Source organism: Epinephelus fuscoguttatus, linkage group LG6 (genome assembly GCF_011397635.1).
Source record: "Epinephelus fuscoguttatus linkage group LG6, E.fuscoguttatus.final_Chr_v1".
NCBI classification, from domain to species: Eukaryota; Metazoa; Chordata; class Actinopteri; order Perciformes; family Serranidae; genus Epinephelus; species Epinephelus fuscoguttatus.
The window spans coordinates 6592798-6613621 of record NC_064757.1 but is presented as its reverse complement, the minus strand read 5'-3'; the positions used below and the strand labels follow the sequence as shown (position 1 = coordinate 6613621).

At 40.7% G+C, this 20824-nt stretch overlaps 1 protein-coding gene across 1 annotated transcript; it reads right to left on the bottom strand.

Annotated features, from left to right (window-relative positions):
• Positions 1–253: 253 nt before the first annotated feature.
• On the bottom strand, positions 254–19989 carry ptar1 (protein prenyltransferase alpha subunit repeat containing 1). Its single transcript, XM_049579917.1, has 7 exons — positions 19901–19989; positions 15224–15393; positions 14484–14550; positions 11818–11922; positions 10454–10697; positions 6975–7327; positions 254–5087 (listed from the first exon to the last, which is right to left on the bottom strand). Exons 1-7 carry the CDS (start codon positions 19984–19986, stop codon positions 4703–4705), a joined length of 1410 nt encoding a protein of 469 aa, XP_049435874.1. The 5' UTR covers positions 19987–19989; the 3' UTR covers positions 254–4702.
• Between the last annotated feature and the right edge of the window lie 835 nt (positions 19990–20824).

Sequence of the window (20824 nt, the reverse complement as noted above, 5' to 3'; positions counted from 1 at the left end):
TGTTTTGTGACGGAATGTCATTGCATCTTGCCGGTTATGGGGTTAAATACCCATGACTACTGCAGAGTCATTTGACTTGGGTGTGAATGCAGACTAAACCATTCCAATTGCATCGCATTAGCTGCACTTCCATATCTAGTCTGAACCTGGCGATGCACATCAGCACAGTACTTAATCAAGTTATGCATGCAGCCATACATAGAAGCACACACAAGCCTCAAACTCAAAAGAAGGAAAAAGACAGCAGGTAAGAAACCTTTATCCCAGATGAGCTTTATTTCTCGGTAAGCAGATGACAGAACACTGAAAGTGAAGACAAAAGACTTTAACTCTATAAATAAATAGAAAATTAATGAGATGCTAGGGATTATTCATGAAGGACATACCCTCCACTGAAGTAAACTGAAGAATAAATTAGAAAAACAGAAGCTACATTATTCTTTTTAAAAGCTTGTTGAACCTTTAAAAAAACATTTCTGCATAGATAGTCTTGTATTCAAAGTTTGTGTTCTAGGTCTGCAAGGTTGTTAAAATCCCCCCACCATACAGTTCTGATATGCACCCGTTCTCAATGAACAAACCTAAAGAATACATGGCTCAAAAAGACTAGTTTCAAGATTATCTATGATCATGTACACAGTGATTTGAGGTGATAAAGCATCTTACTTCATAACTCTTACATTGTAGTTTCTAAAAGAAGCTAAGTACAACGTGATAAGGGTTACATGGAAGCACATGGAGACAGTGTGATGAGGACTGTAGGCGATTTTGGCTAGCCAGCCTGTGCACAGTGGCCACTGAAACCAAATGCAGTGTTTTTTTTTCTCCACAAAGCCGCCGTTTTGTCTTCAAGAATGAGCCAATGTAGGCAATCCACTAAAACCTCTATATACAGATGTGCTGGCACCCAAACTGCATCAAGGGCCCCCTGGGATGCCGATGCTCCTGCCACATTTAGATTTGACCACATAGTACATATAGTGAATGCTAATGTGTCCATGGCTACACTGATGGAACAACATCATCCATCTAATTTTACTTATTTGTTCACTTGTGTGCTGATGCTGTCCCGACAAAGCTAAACAACTAGTAACAATGACCCAGAGCATCCTTGGGAGACAAAACAATATATCCTATTCGAACTGCAGTCCATTATGTTTTCTACACAACTATCTGGAATACAGGGTAACTTCAGATTTATTAGTTTTAAATTCAAGAATACTATTCTTCCCTTATCAATACAGATGAGACAATGTGATGGGAGGAGCTATCATTTTCACCCTCTATATTACTGAAGGGATGGACTGTGCAGATACAGCATGTTACAACTTTTAAAGGAGTGCTAGAAATTATTCCTCAACACAAAGAGAAAATGAAGTCTTTGACCTTTTCCATGTTACCTCTATTTTTGTATAAGGTAGTGACATAAAGCAGCTAGGACTACTGTTAACTAGCCTGGTGCAAAATAACAGACAATATTTTAAAAATAGTTTAGCAATAATACCCTCACAAAACAATGATTGCCTATTATCATCAAATAGTCCAAAGTGCTGTTCAGTTTTCACCTGTTGCACACTACACACCTGTAACAGATGAAGTAGTTGTAGAAACGGCAGCATGTAGCACCAGTGAATGTCCGGGAGACTCACTTCCCTAGCACTCTTTCCTTCAAAGTCAAACATCCGTACCGCTAAACTGGTAAAGCTAACGTTTCTCTGCTTGTAGATTTAGTGCTTCAGGTTGGCAGAAGGTAAGACTTGCAAGTTAACCATGGCTTTTCACAAAGCAAACATAAGCTGTTGTTCAGCTAAAGACTAGCTTTTTGGCTCTCTGATGCAAGCTACTGTAACTTTAGCTACATAGTTAGGACTTAGTGACAATATTCACCAGTAAAATCAACCGCAGAGCAGCAACCAAGGACCGACAAAAGAACAAAGAGAAAATTACATGGTTAATAAATGTTACTGCCTTCAGAATGGAAATCTAAGGAACTTCAAAGAAAAAAAAGAGCTTGGCTGTGCTTAAACCTGCCACTGCAACAAGTGAGAGCTGAGTGAATTTCAACACATTCATTTAAAAAGGAGTGAATGTGCAGATAGAAAAAAAGGATTCCAATTATATCAGAAAGACATTTAATCAAAGCCAGCGTCATTCTATTCTGTTCTAAAAAGGTTTAATTAAAGGTTCAGTGTGTAGGATTTAGGATCTATCGGAAAAAAATTGTATAATATTCATAACTGTGTTTTCATTGGTGTATAATCACTTATCGCTGTATTTTGGTTACTTTAAAATGTGCTGTTTGTATCTTTATCATCTTCTGAACTACACCAACTGAATCCAAGACCTCCAGTGGTACTGCTTCATTTCATCCAATTCGTAAGCTTCCAGAAAATGTGCACTCGGACAAAATGAACGCAAAGTACAAACAGAAGGCTGCATCAGTTTCCATATCTTATGTTGAGTATAGATGAGTCATTGGCCTCCTTTGGTGTGCTTGGCCTGACAGAAGTTCTTAGGGAACACTAGGCTGGATGACTTTTTAGTGATTGCAGAATTGTAATTCTCACCTGTATATTAACTTTTCGTATAAAGTATATTCCGACCTAAGGCCAAAGCCATATTATATGACAATGCCAGCTATTGAGCCTTTCAGTAAGTGCAGACCAGCCTTTAATGCTCATGTGTTGTACCCCTATGATATGACGCAATATGACACTGTGACTTCTCTTTTTCGCCTTGGCCACCATAGTTCTCCTAGACGCTTACCACACGAGACGTTTCAGTTGGTTGCAATCTGCAACCTCACCACTAGATGCCACTAAATCCTACACACTAGACCTTTAACTCCAAAAGGACAAAAAAAACCCCCCGAAAACAATAATAATAATAATAATAATAATATCATTATTGATCATGATATTTCTCACTTGTATAGTAACAATTTGTATTGAAAATAATTTGTCCTACATTAAAGCTGAAAATGCCACTTTTAAATGTATTTTTATTCAATAATGGCATTTTCCCATTGTCACTTTTCATGACATTATTGTTGTCGCAACTCCCCGCCCACTCAGCTTTCAGCATATCAGAGTCCCTCCAGGATTTCTCAGGCTGTTTTTGGGATTGCTGTGGCCTGAAAGGTCTGACTTTATGGCAGCTTTTTGTTTAAAAAAAAAAAAAAAAAAAAAGTGATGCATTGCAACCCTTGCAATGTTTTCAGGTGTTTATTTGCACTGAAATTAAAGGGCCAAATAAAAATTGCAAAAATAGTTGTGATGCTGTCACAGATTCTGAGCTTATTATTATGAGCATTCACTGTTTCCCACAGAATTAGAATCTATTTATGATGGTGCGGGGTCGCCGACTGTAACAGATTTCTGCTGTTCGACACAGCACTGATGGACTGACACTGTGATGTGCTAATACAGCCCAATGACAGTCATCTCTGCGTCATATTTTGCCAATTGGGCAGAAAACCCGCAGCAGCTATTAACATCTGACACCGAGCCGTTAATCTCACACTGACACCGAGACAGTTCAGCTCTGTTATTAAACTTGTTAACTGAAGGGTAATGTTAGCCATGATACGCTAACAATTAGCCCTGTCAGTGTGTGTGTGTGTGTGTGTGTGACTCTGTCCCAGGCACAGAGCTCCGGTCCTGCAGCAGCAGTCTCATGATAAACAGAGAGGGGCTGAGCGAATCGATTAGCTCCATGCAGCTTCAGAGTGAAATTATATTTTATCTGGTTTAAACAGTCAAATTTGCAGTAAAGTTGCAGTGACTGGGCAAAATTGCAAGGTTGTGTATAATGCATAGGGACTGGCTGAATTTGTGCCAATTGTTGTGATCACAACATTGCAAACATCCTAGAGGGACTGATATCACTTATGAAAATAGACTTTTGAAATGACAGGAAATCTGAAATAAAAAATGAACTCCAATAAAACTTTTATTGTTCAAATAAGAATGATGACATAACACTTAATGATAATTAACTGAGTTTTGATAATTTATTATGTCACCATTTATTGGGTCATTTATATATTCTACTATATTTATTCACGCAACTATTTATTTCATATTATTATCAAATGTCTTGTTTATGTATACAATACTGGCCATTTTGTAATAAAATCTGTGATGTCTGGTGAGTCAGACTCAGTGTAAATTCTGCTCTGCTCTCACCTCTGCAAAGACATTGTTCTTCCTCCTGTGGCAGCTTCATTTAGTTTCTTGAGTTGAAATATTTGATCAGAAATGAAGATGTGCTGAAGAATGCCAAATTGGCATTAAAAAAAAAGCAGTGGCAATTTGACCTGAGGCATTGAGACACCTGAAACAAGAGCAGAATCTACCAACAGACACATAGTGAGCCAACAGGCTTTATATGTGTGCAGATTTCCATTCTGAAGGGGTACTGGCTCAGATGAAGCTCAAGAGAATCCAGATGTTTCTGACGAAGAACACACTGGGTGTCGTCAAAATGTCCTGACTCTAAAACCCCGTCCTCTCTACTCACTGCCAGGAGAACAGGATGGTTACCACGCTGAACCATGACTGCTTTCTAAAGTCATCACTGCATCTGAAGCACTATTAGTTAAAGTCAGCACTACAGGTAGGTAAGCTGATCCTAAATCTGTGTCTAAAGGCAACTTCAATGTTGAGAAAGATTGATGGGGCTTACTGTTCCTCTCCCTCTCTCAAGGCTGCTGACCAATGACAGTGTCTAACCACTTCTTGTATGCCAGGGCAAAACGTCTCTGCTCGGGGCTAGAGCAGCTGTCCAGGATACCGCTCACGAAGCTGTGCTCAGAGGGCAGGGCGGGGGGGCTGGGCAGCAGGACTCCTCTCTTAAGTCGCTTGCTGTCACGTGGGTCTGGCAAGGCCGCCCCATCTACTTCCATAGCTTCAGTAGCATGCCTTTGTCCGTTCACACTCTCTCCCCTGCCTGTACAGCTTTGAACAGCGATGTTTGGCAGGACTGGGTCACTGTTGTTAAGGTGGACCGAATTGCTGCCTCCGTTGCTGCTGCAGTGGTGCTGGTGTTCCCTCCTCCAGTGGTGCCACAAGTAGAAGACATGCCGCCTGGAAGGGGTGGAAACACATCCAACATCTTACTATTAAAATATACTGTACCTATACACCATATGACCAAAAATGTAATATGTGGGCACATTTTCCACATACTGCAATTGTTTGACCTGTTTTTTTCATGGACCAGGCTAAACTCCCTAGTGGGGCTGTGCGATGTAACAACTATCGATATCAATATAGAGTCAAGTTGCGTTAGGTAATGCTGTTCTTCCAAAAAACCAAGCCAGTGTGCATCTCTCCTCTCTCACACAGCTCTGCCCTACTCACACATTCACATGTTCACCAGCAACACTAAGATACACACATTGTAGTTTGTACATTGTAGACAAATTGTAGCTTTTTGTCGAGCTGTGAGCGTCATGTAGGTTTACATTACCAAAGGTTTATGACAAAAGCGAATCCCATGTTCACATGGCAAGAGAAGAGAGGGCTGTGCTGCTGCCAGAGGAGCAGCTGAGTGAGTTCCCTCTGAGCTGTAAGTCGCTAAATGATTCTGAGAAGTCTAGGGCTGTTCATAAAACATTCAGGACACCACAGTTTATTCCACACTACTGAAGCTGCTCCTCTTTTGGAACCACTGCAAAGTTGGTCATACTTTCACTTTCAGCCATGCTTGTCGTTGCTGTGAGTAACAGTATGACCTCAGTATGTCAACAACTCAAAATATTGCGTGTATCTTGATGTGAAATTTTCAAATCGTATTAAAACGTCTACCGGTACTATCATGAACAATATGATATGGCAGATCCCTAGCAACAACACAGACATGTCATATACAAGACGTATATAACACGGACAAAGTGTCTCTCACTCATTCCCTCCTTTGGTCTCTCTGTTGATGCTATGTGCATAAATAAGATTAAAAGCCTTTATAAATCAAAATATTTAAATCACTTTCCAGCACTAGATCCATTCAAAAGGCCATGGAAAACGACTTCTTAACTCCCCTCACAAAGATTTTTAATTGTTCCCAACTCCAATGGATTTAGGCCTACTTGATATTTTCATGCTCAGTTATAGTTTGGTGGCCTGTGCTGCAAACCTTTATTTAATTTATTTACTTATTTGGCTTTTTTGCATTTATTTGATAGGACAGTCTGGGTGTGAGGGGCGGAGAGAGGGAGAATTGAGCCTGCTACTGCTGCGGAGGGGACACTGCGTTCATGTATAGGACGCCTGCTCTACCCACTACACCACCAGGTGCCCACTGCAAACCTTAAAACCTCTCTAGTGCTATGTGCAAAAAATTAACGTACAGCCTTGCTATTTATTCTATATAATTTTTCATGTACATGTTGTGCAGCAGTATATTTTCAAACAGGGAAAAATCTCTGTCTTTGAATTTTATTTTGATCACAGTCTGTTTTTATAAAAGTGCTTGTGACACCTCAAATGTGACTTTGACTTGCAAATTAACATGTCACCCATTTCATTGAAAATACTGAGATATATATCATGTATCACCATTCAGCCTGAGAATACTGAGATATGATTTTTTGTCCATATCGCCCAGACCTACTCCCTAGGAGTGTTGTCTGATACTGGAATTTCTAACTTTGATACAATACCTTGAAAAATATCAATATTTGATACCATTTGCAATGCCGTGGGGAAAAACTGACACTAAGGGCATAAAAGATAAATGACAACATATTTTCTTTTCTTGGTTAGTAGCAGAAAACAGCAGAATGACTGTAGAAAACACTACCAATAAGAGTGAGAAATCGCAGCTGGTACTGGTATATCAATACTGTAGAGAATGAGTATTGAAATGGTTTAAATACCAGAATCAGTATTTATTGATAAATTGATATGTTTCATAATAAGCTGCTGCAAAATGACAAATGTCTTGTGTTGTGTTCACCTCTGTAATCTCACCTGTGACTCCAGAGTGTCTCGTGACCGGGGAAAGACTGGATCAAGTCTGAGCACAGCTCCATCTCCTGGTGGAAGAGCTGAAGGACTGTAGTGTAGTTGAGCTGCCTCTCCTCCTCACCTGCTGCCTCTGCACCTGACAGCTCCCCATTAGCCTGGCTGTGGCTGTGATGCTGGGGACTGCTGCTAGGGACTGTGCTGCACCTGTGCTGGGGTGAACTGGTGATGGAAGCTGGAGTCTGTGAGAGCTCAGTGATCAGCTCCTTGAGCAGGAACTGGCGGTAGTGGAAGCCACTGTGGTCAGACACATGCATGGACACCCACAGACGCATAGAGGACAGCTCATCATGGAAAACCTGTGAGGAAACATGGTGGTGGGCCACAGGTGTTTGTAAAAAACAGAGGAGTAATATTAAGAAAATCCAACACATATTTGGGAGATTGTCATGTTTTCAATTCAGCCATCACGTGATCTTAATCAAGATGTCACTGTGATTACACTCTGAGTCACTGTTGCGCAAAATAAGCTGGCAGATTTCAGGACGGCATCATGACTTTTATCTTCACCTCTCAACAGCTCAAGCTCCACAAAAGCCATCCCCGGGAGTTAATGTCCAATCACTATTGTGGCTCCACCCACTCACCCCCTCACACTGTTTTAACTGGAGCCGGGGAAAGTGACACTCACCTCACACAGAAAGGAAGCGGAAAAAACAAACAAAGAGAGCCATGGCAAAGGCAAGCAGAGGAGCTGAGAGACAGATGTTTGAAGAAGCACCTGCTCAATACAAATCTCCGGTGTGGGATCATTTCGGTTTCGCTGTTAAATAAAACGACGAGGGAGTTAAAACAGTTAACAGAAATTTCACTGTCTGCAAACGCTGCTTGAAACATGTCTAGTGTTTCCCCATCCATTATATTAGGGGGGCGTCCCGCCCTGTACCTTGTGTTTTTATTAAACAAACTAATCAGCCTCATGTTATCTATCTTATTTACACAACAGCATGTCATTTCTGTCTCTACACGGTCGCACGTTTACAACAGTGGTTGTTTATTAGCAAATATCAACTATTGCTTTCATAAATATATATTTACTGAAGTGTAATGCAATTCACATACAAATGAAAGCTTTCTCATTGGCTTAGAATATTTCTCTATATATACACAGATATATACACAGGCAGGGCGCGGTATGCTGGAGGCTGCCTTCTCACGTCACCATATTTGAATACAGTGCCCGAAAGGGATATACGCACTTCGCCTTTCGCGTTTACCTAGAACTTGCTGTCACTGGAGACAGAGAAGGTGAAGCTCAATCCGGGGCACTTCTGCGTGAACCTGCTTTGTACTTTTATGATTCTGTCGCACTTTAAATGGAGGACCACACATATGTTTTGCCCCGTAAGAGGCAAACCACGCCACCAAATAAAAGAAAAAGATCAGATAAGCAAGGACGGGACAAAATGTGAGTGAATATCGGCGTTGCTTATTCCAGGTGGAAAGAACTCCTGAAGGAGAAGGATTTCACAAGGGATGCAGAGGTTGCCTGCTTTCTGCTACAGGTAATTCAATCTGATATTTTAAAATCATTTTGGCTTCATGTTTGTAACTACTTTTCCCTCTTGTCCCTTCAAAACAACATCGTGTTTGATGGTGTACAAGGCAGCGCCACGGTGACAGCGTTTGATGAAAACTCAAAAGCTTCATTTTTAAGTAACATCAAGGTCTAAGGACTTAGACCAGCAAGTTTGAGGTGGGTCTGATTAACCTGCTAGAAGAGGGACATCAAAGAATGTATAAAGTAACTTTCTGTTGCCAGTAGGTGGCGCTATGGCCGTGATTCAAAATTCCTCTGTAGATGTGTTCAGGGCTGGACTGTCATCATATGTGTGAAGTTTTGGCAAGATATTCCCACGTGGAGTCAAGTTACAGCAACGTTTATCATCACGGCGAAACATCAAAGTTCGCCGCCAGGCCATGGCCACACCCTTCGACGAATACTCACAGTTTCCACAAGTTTGAGATGGATCTGGTCAATTCTGTAGGAGATGTACATTAAAATCTAAAACATGACATTTCCTGTTGCCAGCAGGGGGCGCTATATTTATCTCAAATTATTGACATGTAGATGTGTTCAGGGCGGGACTGTCATCAATCCTGTGAAGTTTGGGCAAGACTGGACCATGTATGCTGGAGTTATAAACTACTTCCTGTTTAGTGGCGAGACCCCTAACTTTGACGCCATCCCAGGGTCACACGCATTGACGAAAACTCAAGCTTTTGATAACTTTTCATCTTCAAGGTCTTGGGATGGGACAGACCAAGGTTTGAAGTCGATCGAATGAAATCTGTAGGACTAGTTTGTTCATTTATGACCCCTGGAAATGGCCAAAAATGCACTAAAATTGCACAGTAAATTCAAAATGGCCGACTTCCTGTTGGGTTTAGAACATACCTCCAAGAGGCTTTTTTGTACGTCTCTGAGTGTTACATAAGCCTGCCAAGTTTCATACATGTAGTTAAACTAGCTTCAGGGGCTGTTTCCTCAAACTTTTGTAGGGGGTGCTACTGAGCCATTTTGTGGAACCCACGCACGAGACCCTTGAAATATCAAATTTTCACCAGTTCTGATGTATCTGCAAAGTTTCATGAGTTTTCAGGTATGTTAAGCCTTCCAAAAAGTCAATTCATTTGGAGGAAGAAGAAGAAGAAGAAGAAGAAGAAATCCTTGCATTTCAATAGGGTCCTCGCACCGCTAGGTGCTCGGGCCCTAATAAATAAATAATCGGGAGAAAAACAATAGGGACCTCGCAGGTCTCCTGCTCAGGCCCTAATAAAACACTCCTAACATGTATCTCACAGATAACCTATATCTCACTGGTAAGCTATAACATATCGTAACATGGTTTAGATTCCTAAATAAATATTTACATCACCTCGTCGCTAGATACTCCTGAAAAACTCTGTCACTTACCTGATGGGAGGGGTGAGTGAGTGAGCGCGAGTTAGCACTGCAATCTAGAATTTGATCGCTGATGTCACTGTCACTCACCATTTTTACACATTGAGGCTTTAAAGTGTGTAAAATTGGATGATATGGTGAGAATATAAAGAATTAGTAGTTGTGAACCATACGAGATGTAACTTTGGAATGACCTGACAAGCAATTTTGTTTTCTCTTTTGTATGCTCAATAAGCCTCGTTCAACTTTTTCCCTGCCTTGTGTGAGTACTGTGGATCTTCACAAAAGGAACAGGAACACAAGTCAAAACTGAGACATCTTGCAGACCAAGTGGCCTTGGAACTTGGGTAAGTTGAAATGGCCACTATAACCCTGTACACATGTTGATTAGAGAACAGCCAGGGTGTAAGTTGTTTTGTGTATGAAAATGCACTGATGGTACTTCGAATTCGAATCTGACAATAAAATTAATGAGACTTTAAAAAGAAAAAGAAAAAGAAACAACAACATTTCATCCTACCTTGACGTTGCCCTTGGCCATGTGCTGCAATACCCAGATGCGGTGGGACCAGGCATTGTAGTTGCTGGGATAGCGGCAGGCAGCATCAGAGCATACCTTCATCTCTTGATGGAGCGTTCTGGAGAGATGATCACTGAGCTGCTGGCTCCTCTCTGCGTCAGCCTGCTCGGCTTCATCCTGCTGATGCTTCCCGCTGCGGCCCACAGCAGAGAACTGACGCAGGATCTGCTGCAGCACCCAGCGTCTGCAGAAAGACAACAACTGCTGGGTGAGCTAACTCTGTCAATCTGGTGTTCTGTTCCTGCTTAAGACAATCACAGCATCTCCACTCTGCCACTGTTGCTGCTGGAGTCACTCTTAGCAGTCAGAAGGGAACTTCAATTTGTATTTTTATATCATATTGCAGCTATCAAACTAAAGTTGGAATGTGCAGTCCTCAAAGCGACGTGTAACAGCACCTCAGCTAGTTAATTAAAGAAATAATGGATGAATAAAGACTATTCTGTTACCTGAGATTTAAAAAGACTAGGAGGTCACACTAACTATCATAGAGGCTAAGCAGAGTAAGGCTGAACATCAAGCTGCCACTTAAATCTAATCAGGTTTTGTCTTATCTTTTTTTTTGCAGAATTGCAGAACCTTTTCAGGGACTCAAGAACGTTCCCTGCATTTCAACTGAAGGTTCCACCATCTAAATTTAGATCTTCGGCTGTGGTTTGTGGACCCAGAATAGTCTCTGCTCTGGCTTTAATACTTTTTGATGCTTCAGAGACTATTATGGCAGAGTTAGCAAGGATGAATGTTGCTGATTGGTCAAACAAAAAACCTGGGATTCCTTTGTTAAATAAGAAAGTGCAGGGTAAAGCTAGAATGAACAATAGAGGGAGTGGTGGACATTTCTTATTATTATATACTAACAAATATAATATAATTAAATATAATTAATACAAAGTTCTATCCTCAACTTCCCGTTCAGCCCTACCACTAGCTACTCAGTGAATTATCCAGTTTTCAGTCTGCTCCACCTCTGCATGACTCCTTAGCATCCATTCACACAGAGTCTTCATCTCAAGCACCACTGTGATTTGTAAAATCTACAATAAAACTAATTTACCTCTTATGATGCTGTGTAACTGCAAATGGGCACAAAGGGGACTAGAATAATTCCTGAACCTATTTCTTCAAAACGGACTTAACCTGGTTGAAACAACTGGAAGCTGCATGAATATGTGACCGAAGCATTTTTACTCACTGACATAAATAACTCTGCTTAGCTAACAGTTATATTAACCACAACATTCCTCTCACTGTAATATGTACAAGTAAATATGACAAGTGTTTAGAGAAAAAAGGGGTGCTCTCACCGGTGTATCCACGTCTCTGGGCTCTTGGGAAATTTGGTGAGGGCGAGCTTGCCCAGGTAGAGGTCCTTCTCTGGGTTAAGAACTCCACACTGCAATAGCTCCTTCCTGCAACAACAATGGATGCACTGTGCAACATGCACATACATGCAATACAACAGAACTACAGAGCAGACTATGGCTGTCTTTCATATGCTTTAGCCGCACTGTGGCATGTTGAGTTGTGATCATATGTATTTCCATGGAGGCATCACTTTAGTGAAGCACTAGTCTCTCACTATGTTCATCTTTGAGTGCTGTGCCTTCTTTTGTGTGGGGATTCCAGTGTTTCCTAAAAATTTTTTTAGGGATGCACCGAATATTCGGTAACCGAATATATTCGGCCGAATATTGCAAAAAACAACACATTCGGTATTCGGTGGAATAAGTTAAAAGCAAGGCCGAATAATAGCGGCGTGTTTTGATAACGCAATCAAACAACGTGCCGTGACGGGCGGAGTAAAATGTCGGCAGTGTGGCAATCCGCCCGTCACCGGACTCGCATTTGCGACTAAAAATAGTTTTGAGCGAGCAAAATAGGCTTAAATCATTAAGCATGCTGTGCGAGCAGCCTAGAGATTTCAACCAGCAGCAGAAACGAAAGGCAAATCCCATCGGTTGTGGGTTGAACGGGGGTCACAGACACAGACAGTAATGTATTCCTGTCAAATACGGCGGCCATCGGCTTACCGGGCGATGGAGAAGTCGGCTCCAATAATATCCTCTTCTTGGCGTGTGGACTGCCCAGAAGTACCTGAACAGCCGAGCCAGCCGAACACAGGTATGTGACATGTCAGAGGAGAAATGAGCCGTTCACGTCCCACAAACCTCACCGCACTTTAGGGACTGTTCTTTACTTATCAAGGGGAGGAGGGTGGCTGGTTGATTCTTATTTTATTTATTTATTTTATTTTGATCCCCCCTATGTTCATCACTCATTGATGCTGTTTTTGAAGTATGAATAAGTCAATAAGTAATTTATTCCACTGAAATATCATTGATGTATTATAGAAAAGTGATTTATCTTTTTATAAATGACAAAAGGCACATCTGCCTCATTTTCGCTGTGGTATCGTGATACTACTCAGAACCATGATATTTTCATTGGTATCGCACAGTGGGATCCAATTTTGGTACCGTGACAACACTAATCTGGAGGGGGTTCATCTGCAAAAACTAATGAAAAACTAAACAACGATATTCGGTATTCGACCAAGCACTTAATATTATTCAGCTTCGGCCACAAATTTTCATTTCGGTGCATCCCTAAATTTTTTGTTTATCACTACTGGAATCTCTTCTCTTTCCTTTTTTGATATGCCAGTCTTTCAAACTCATCTGAAAATTTAAAAGTGACTTGACAAACAAGCTATTAGTTTACGTGTGAGCCATATCACCCACTAGGTGACTGTTGACATCCACTGAGTGTAAGCTAGCAGCTAGCCAGCAGTCATTCATTCTTGTAATTATTCATTCTTAGCTGTCCCCTTTTCCAGAATTAACCTGCTAAAGCACATCAGCACACTGTTGTGTTATCAAACAGCATTCATTTCCCTAAATGTGATGACACCCTCAATGATAAAACAATTTACAATTATGATGTTTCTTCAAGGGAATCCTATCTAAATAATGTGTGACATAAATATCGATGTTAAAGAATCTGTCAGTTATCTCTGTGATTGACAGCATTTATGCATCACGGTGGCCCTAGCACATAGTAAGGCCTGCCTCCAGGTAGAATTAAACTATTGGTGCATACTGAATGGCTGCTATCTTTGTATCAAGATGGATCTTCCAAACGTTGATTTCACTGATATGTTTCCTGCATATTCCTATCAAATGTTTGCGTTTGCTGTAATGTGTACTGTGTGATAATAACGTGAGGGACAGTTTTGCCTTCAGAAAATCATAATCCCTAATCTATTATCAGCATTGCTTGCTTTATCGTTGACATCTATCTGGTGCTTATTGTTAGAATCACTGTGCTGACATTATCAGGTAAGAAAGTTTCTCTTTATGTATGTGAACGTGACATGGATATGAAGTGTAAGTGGGCAGCATGGTGGTACAGTGGTTAGCACTGTGGCCTCACAGCAAGAGGGTTCCAGGTTTGACTGTGTGGATTTGCTTGTTCTCCTCGTGGCAGCATGGGTTTTCTCTGGCTTCCTCCCACAGTCTAAAGATATGCAGGTTAGCTTAATTGGTGACTAAATTGCATGGTTGATGCAACTAAATGGTTGTCTGTCTCTATGTGTCAGCCCTGTGATAGTCCGATGACCTGTCCAGGATGTATCCCACCTCTCACCCAATGTCAGCTGGGATAGGCTCCAGCACCCTTGTAACCTTGTACAAGGTTAAGCGGTGACAGAAAATGAATAAATGAAGCATACGTAGCGCAAAATAGCATGTTGTTAGTTCCTAAAGGGATAAAACAGAGTCCTCTCCCCTCCTCTAGTTAAAAAATAAAATAAAATCAGCAGCAGCGGTATAATGCTGATGCTAGGTGAATGTAGGAGAAACACTGAGGATGTTTGACACTTTCAAGGGCATAGACGAACAGCTGACATTCATAAGAACAAGTATTTCTGTAGATGTGTTATAAACGTGCTGCTGTGACGGTGTATCTGTACCTGACATTCCAGGCGGTGGTGAAGTCCGGGTTAAGCAGCAACACAGTGCAGGTGATGTCCGCTAAAGCTAAAGGAAACACAGACACGAACTGTTAACTTTTCAGAGGAAGTATGAGAGCAATGAGGTTTGAAATGGATGTTTCAATTTTTGGTTGTATAAGGAGGATATAAATGAGCTTTAAGGGTCCTTGATAAGGAAAGCATTTCACCAGGACACAATATTCAGCAGTGACTTAAAATTCTATAAAACTTAAATTAAACTTTAAAATAATATATAAAATAAAACTGGATTTCATCTTGGTAGATGAAACAAGACACAAATGAAACAGCACTACAAAAAGCAGGGCAATATGATAAAGCATCGTTCAAATCAATTTCACTGTTTAGATACTGTCAGGCATCTGAGGCTCCTGTACGTAACAAGCACACTCTGTGCATCAATAGTGGTAAACTTCTACAGTACTAGTACAAACACACAATTTAATTTAGGGAATATTAACTACAGGTAGAGATGGGATGGAAGCTTATGTAAGCAGGTAGGTAGCTGTCACATCCTATCCCTGTTTGAAATCCCTGCGCATCTTACTCATGCTGCAGAAAATAAAACGCTGGTTCAAGTACACTTGGACAAATATGTTCTGGTCTAGAATCTGTCCATGTAACAAAAGCAAACTTTCTCAGAAAAGGGACATGTCTCCCTTGAGGATGGTTTTGTTGAGCTTGATGTTGAGGTCAGTTACCTTCCCTCTCCAGCCAGTGTTTGCGCTGGCGGTAGAGCAGCAGCTTGTTGTGGACATACGGCAGCAGGAACTTGACACACCAGCTCTCAACACCCAGCTTATTCTCCACCAACAAAATGGGACTGCGGTTGTAGCGTGCCTCTGGACACGGGATCACGCCAATCTCATCACTGAGGGAGCAAACACTGACAGTGAGGGCTGAGGGAGCTTAAAACTTGTTGTATATGAACATGAAAGAATCTTTCTGACAACACAATGTGTGGCTTCCCTTGTGGCACATTCTAAGGAATATCCTGAAAGGTGACATTGTAAGAATTTGGTCCTAAATGTCACATCAGTGTAAGCATTTTGTGTAGGCAGGATTTGGTGTATTTATTCGCCAAATTTCTAAATAGGCTATCCAGCACCACTGTTTTAGATTATCAATTGAATATGTCACCACGGCTCATTCTTGTAGGACAGTCCAAGTCACTGTACGTGGGGCCTTAAACCAGGAACGTACAGGTAGCAAACAGAAGAGTAAAGGGTGTCGCACATAATACAACGTGCCAAGAAAGATGTGGAATTTCTCTTCTCCTGATTTTAACAAAACACAAAAACTATTTCTAGCATTGTGCATGTCACAGAACAAATGTAGTGGGACTTGATGTGTTTATTTTTAGAGTGAGTGGTGGTGTGGGATCATGTCCAGTTTTCTGTGTGGGCTGCTGTATGCTAGTATCATTGCATGACATGTAAAATTTAGACAATGTATCTTTGATCTAAGTAGTTTTGAAAAGAGATTTTAGAAAGATTCAACATCTGATCACTCTTTTAGGAATTTAGTAAGTCTGACACACCAAACACTTGGATAGGTTGAGCTGTTTCGATACAGCCTGCAAGTGGATTTTTTCTGTCCTAAGTAATGACCAGAGAAAGAGGATGATGTACGCTGTCTTGCAGCATCATGAGGGTAATGGCTACTGAGAGAAGACATATCAGGTCAATCTGAGTCCATTAAAGTGTTACATTTCACATTATCATGTGGCTGGTGTGTGTTTTTCACTCAGCATAGATTTACACAGGAACAGGTTTGCTTGGAGGAGGACCAAGATCCATCTTTTGAGAGGGTCAGAAGGATTTCAGGTACGTGCTTTGCACCAGGTTTTGAATAACAACATGCTAACTAGCCTCAACCACTGAGACTTAGTGTTCAAACTCAATACCACATATATGTGTTGTATGGACAAGCATTGTTCCAAAACAGAATATTATTTGACAGTGTCCTTGTATGACTACTTTAAAAAAGTGTTGAAACAAGCAAATACAAAATGCACATTCAATTACCAGTTTATTAGATTTACACAGCTAAGCATAATACAGTCTAAGAAGTCAGCCCTAAAGAGCTGAACCTTCTAAGGTCCCGTTCAGATGTAGTGTCTAAAAGTGCGTGGAAAACGCCAGCTGTGCCGTTTCCATCCTTTTATCCACGGTGCTTTGGAGGTTGCGCTACTGTCGCACCTGCCGTTACTAAGCAACCAAAACCGCCTGTCACTCACAGGGGGAGTTAAAAAAGTTACAAAGTTTACAAAAAAGTTAAATGGATTTCCAGCAAGCATCAGGAGGTGAGGTATGTGTGTGTGTGTGTGTGTGTGTGTGTGTGGAGGAGAGGGAGATGCTGGAAGAGAGATAGTGTGTGTTATTAGATACATAATGTGAAGTCCATTGGACGGAAAGGAAGAAGCAGGTCCGTGGAGCTGATTGGTTAATTCTTATCACATGACATGCAGTGCGCTTGCTGCATTCGAAAAAGTTGAGATTTTTCCATCTCTGTGCGCCGCGGACGCGCACGAAAAAACAGGCGTGTCGCACTGAATGCACGCCGCCATGGCGTCGCTTTGGATTGTGAGCGCGCTTGACGTGCGTTTACACTGAAACTAATGAATTTGTGCGCGCAAAAGACGCTACATCTGAACGGCCCCTAAGAAGTTCTAAAGTAAGTTTATCTGTAAGATTTTCTACATTTGAAAAAATTTAGGAAGACCATTTTCACAGCCATAGCCACAGTCCATAGTGCAGTTGTTTAATATAAACTGTATGGTACGTAATAATGTGAAAAAGATTATAGCCGATCCTGGACACAAACTTTCTGAGTCACTGCTGTCTGGCAGGAGGCTGCAGTCCATCAGGACCAAAACCTCACACCACAAAAAACATTTCTTCCTCAATGCAGCTGTTCTCATCAACAAGGCCTGAGACAACCCCTGACATAAGTCCCTTTTACACTGCCTCTTCAAGGCGGGAATTTCACGCTGTTATGCTGCCTCCCTGTTCTGTAAAAAAGGTACAATGGCGGAATGGGGGAGACAGAGTTTTCTTGCCTTTAAGGCGGCATCAGAGGAAGTAAGAGTGCCAAAACAATGTCTGTATGAAAGGGAAAGCCAGCAGGATAGGATCATGGGCAGTGAAGGTATGACATTCTGATGAGAGGTAATGCATGCGACCCCCTGTGGGAGATTTAAAAAGTAACAAAGTCAGAGAAGAAGAACAGCAGCTGACAATGTCTGCAAAATGGAAAAACAATGAGGTCCAGCAGCTTCTTACCCTCCAAGCAGAAGACGAGATCAGCTGCCACAGAGCAGGGACAGTAAATGGTTGGTTTTGCCATGTAATGCCATTGTTGTTGTTTATTGAGTGCTGCTAATGCTCATGTAATATGTCACACTAGAGGCCGATGTTATTGTTTAAATCACGCCTTTTTGCCGACATGATGTCTAAAATCACACACTGGAGCGGAGTCATGCTGCCAGTGTTTAGTTCTGTGTAAAAATGCAAAGGAAGCATGAAGAAGGGACCCTATAGCGTAATCTTTGTGTAAAGAGGGCTACAGACCCTAACCTGCACCCCACATATAGACATTACTGGTTAGCTTACATTAAAAACTTGGCCCCTCTTCCCAGCTCAACAAAACAGAGAGCAGAAAATCCTGCACAGTATGCCTTTAACATCTTCACATCTGTCTGTGTGTGTTACATTAATGCACATCTCTTGGACTGTTATCTCTGTACGATTATGTCTTTCATACCTCATGCTGTTTTGTTCTGCACATCACTTGGACTGGACAATATTTTCCACATTCCTGCACAATACTTGCACAGCTCCTTCATTTAAAACAGACACACTACACATATCTTTATCATATTTTTTTCATATCTTGATTGTCATTTCCTCTGTTCTATATGTATGCCTCCTGGGGTGTCATGCAAATGGCCCAAAGGGTCCAATCTTGCTCTTGATTAATTTGCACACCTTATATTGCTGCACTTGTTAAAAGGTGCCAGGTTTCAGAAGCAAGTTAAACAGTGACTGGCCTATTTTTTGTAAAATGCTGATTCAGAAGCTTTTTACTCTGACAATACAGTTCTTTAACAAAACTAAAAATACTTCTTATGACCATATTTAAAGATACTGACGATTCTGCAAAATATTGTCAATCAGCAGCTCAATTACCAACAAATCTGTATCAGACTTCTTTCTTAAAACAGTACTAGTAGAACCATATCGCTAAAGTCCTGCCAAAACCTTTGATTTGTAAGGCAAATTGAGACACAGATAATATAACCTGCTTCCTCAATAGCTTCCACTTCAGAGTGGTGTGGTGATGCCAGTTATACCATATAGGAGTGGAGATGTATAGAAAAATGCACATGTGATGGCAGAGAATAGTAGTCTGACTGAATGTAGAAAAACAGTCCTATTGTTGTAATTGCACTTATTTGTCTTAAGAAATCTCAGGCTGTTCATCATCTCTTTTGTAAATGGATGAATGTTTTGGAGGTGCTGTTATTTATAGCTTATTATGCAATGATTCTACTGGTCCAGCCCACTTGATTTTATATTGGGCTGTATGCGGCCCAGGAACTAAAATGAGTTTAACACCCCTTGTTTATATTTATGCACCAACACACCAAGGCAAATTCCTTGTATTTGAAAAATGTTGGCACTAAACCGGATTCTATTCTATTCCCTGCTATATGTAGCCTAAGCATTGACAGACTAAAGGCATGCTCCACTTGATCTGAGTATAATTATGTTTCATAATATTGATGTCGAGGGACTTTTGACATCAGCTGCTTCATTTTCTTATTTACATTATAAATAGATGGGAAGCTAAGTTAGCATTTGCTAACTCTGACAGCCTGACGCCGGTGTACCTCTTCTGATACTCCAACAGCCATACATACACGGGAGCATCGGGAAGAAGACGCTATTGAAATTCCAAATAAAAACACATAAGACACTTATTAATTACTAACCTCGGGTCAATTAATCACACCATTGATGAGCTAACGGTGTTGGCCCGTGCAGAATGTGGTATAGTTTGACAGCCGTCAAAGGGCGAGCGAACTAGTTTAAAGAAATGACACACCGGTGACTACATTTAACTATTTAACAAGGAATACTATTCTCGAGGGTGTTTCTATAAACTCCTTCATTATGAGTTATGAAAGAGAACTGACAAACAGCTGAGCTAAGTGGCTACACTATCAACTTTCCCTGGACCGCTCTGATTCCAGGTAATAGTCCGAGCCCGCACAGTTTAAAAGCTGGCTCAAGCTGTTGTTTGGTATACGATCCACCGGATTACACAGAGCCCGCTCCGCTCTGTCTGGTATGTTCACAGTTAACCATACTTACATGTTGGGGTTTCTCTTGAAGGCGTTGGTGATGTCTTTGACAACTCTCTGGACCAAGACGTCCACCTCCTCCTCCGACTCCGCCATCTTTATGGCACCTAATGACGTTACAAGGACCAAAAAGTTTTTCCGGGTGAAGAAAACAATGCTACGGAAGCCCAGAGCGGTAATGAGCGGCGCTACCGCGAACACTTATTGGAATACCTGTTTCTGCGGTCGTCTTGCATTGTAATATCTATATACAGTTAGATTTGAATAATATCAAAATAAAGGCATTGATTCTGATTGACAATGGATTGTCCATTTGTTCAGTGTAGTCATTAATTTAAATGCTTTACACTGCATCATATTACTTTGATTATTTACAAAAGCGGCTTCAGTACCAGATAACAACATGAAAAGTTTCTTGGTAAAACAACAATTTTTTCTTTTTTTTTTTTTTTTTTTTTTACATTTTTATAAATTATTTTCACTTTAATCGCAAGAAACATTTCTTGCAAGATTAAATTGTCTTGTTATAACAATAATAATCATAATAATAATAATACATTTTATTTATAAAGCTCTTTCCAACGTTCTCAAAGTCACTTTACAGAATAGGTTAAAAACACATCAAAAAAACAATTTACAGTAAAATACATACAATATACTATTGATCTTGTTAAAACATGATAATGTGAATTGTTTCACATTATAACAAGATTACTTATCATGTAATAACGTGAAGCGTTTATGTAATAACATTTGCAATGTCTTTGTCTAACATGATCACTTATCACACAATAACATGTCACGTTATCACATGTGTAGAAAACTTTTTTTGCTGTGGCAGCAACACATTTCTGTAATTACTGTTATTATCATACTGATGATAATTCAAAACATGTTCTGCATGACATTAATCAATATGGCCTTTGGGCATTCT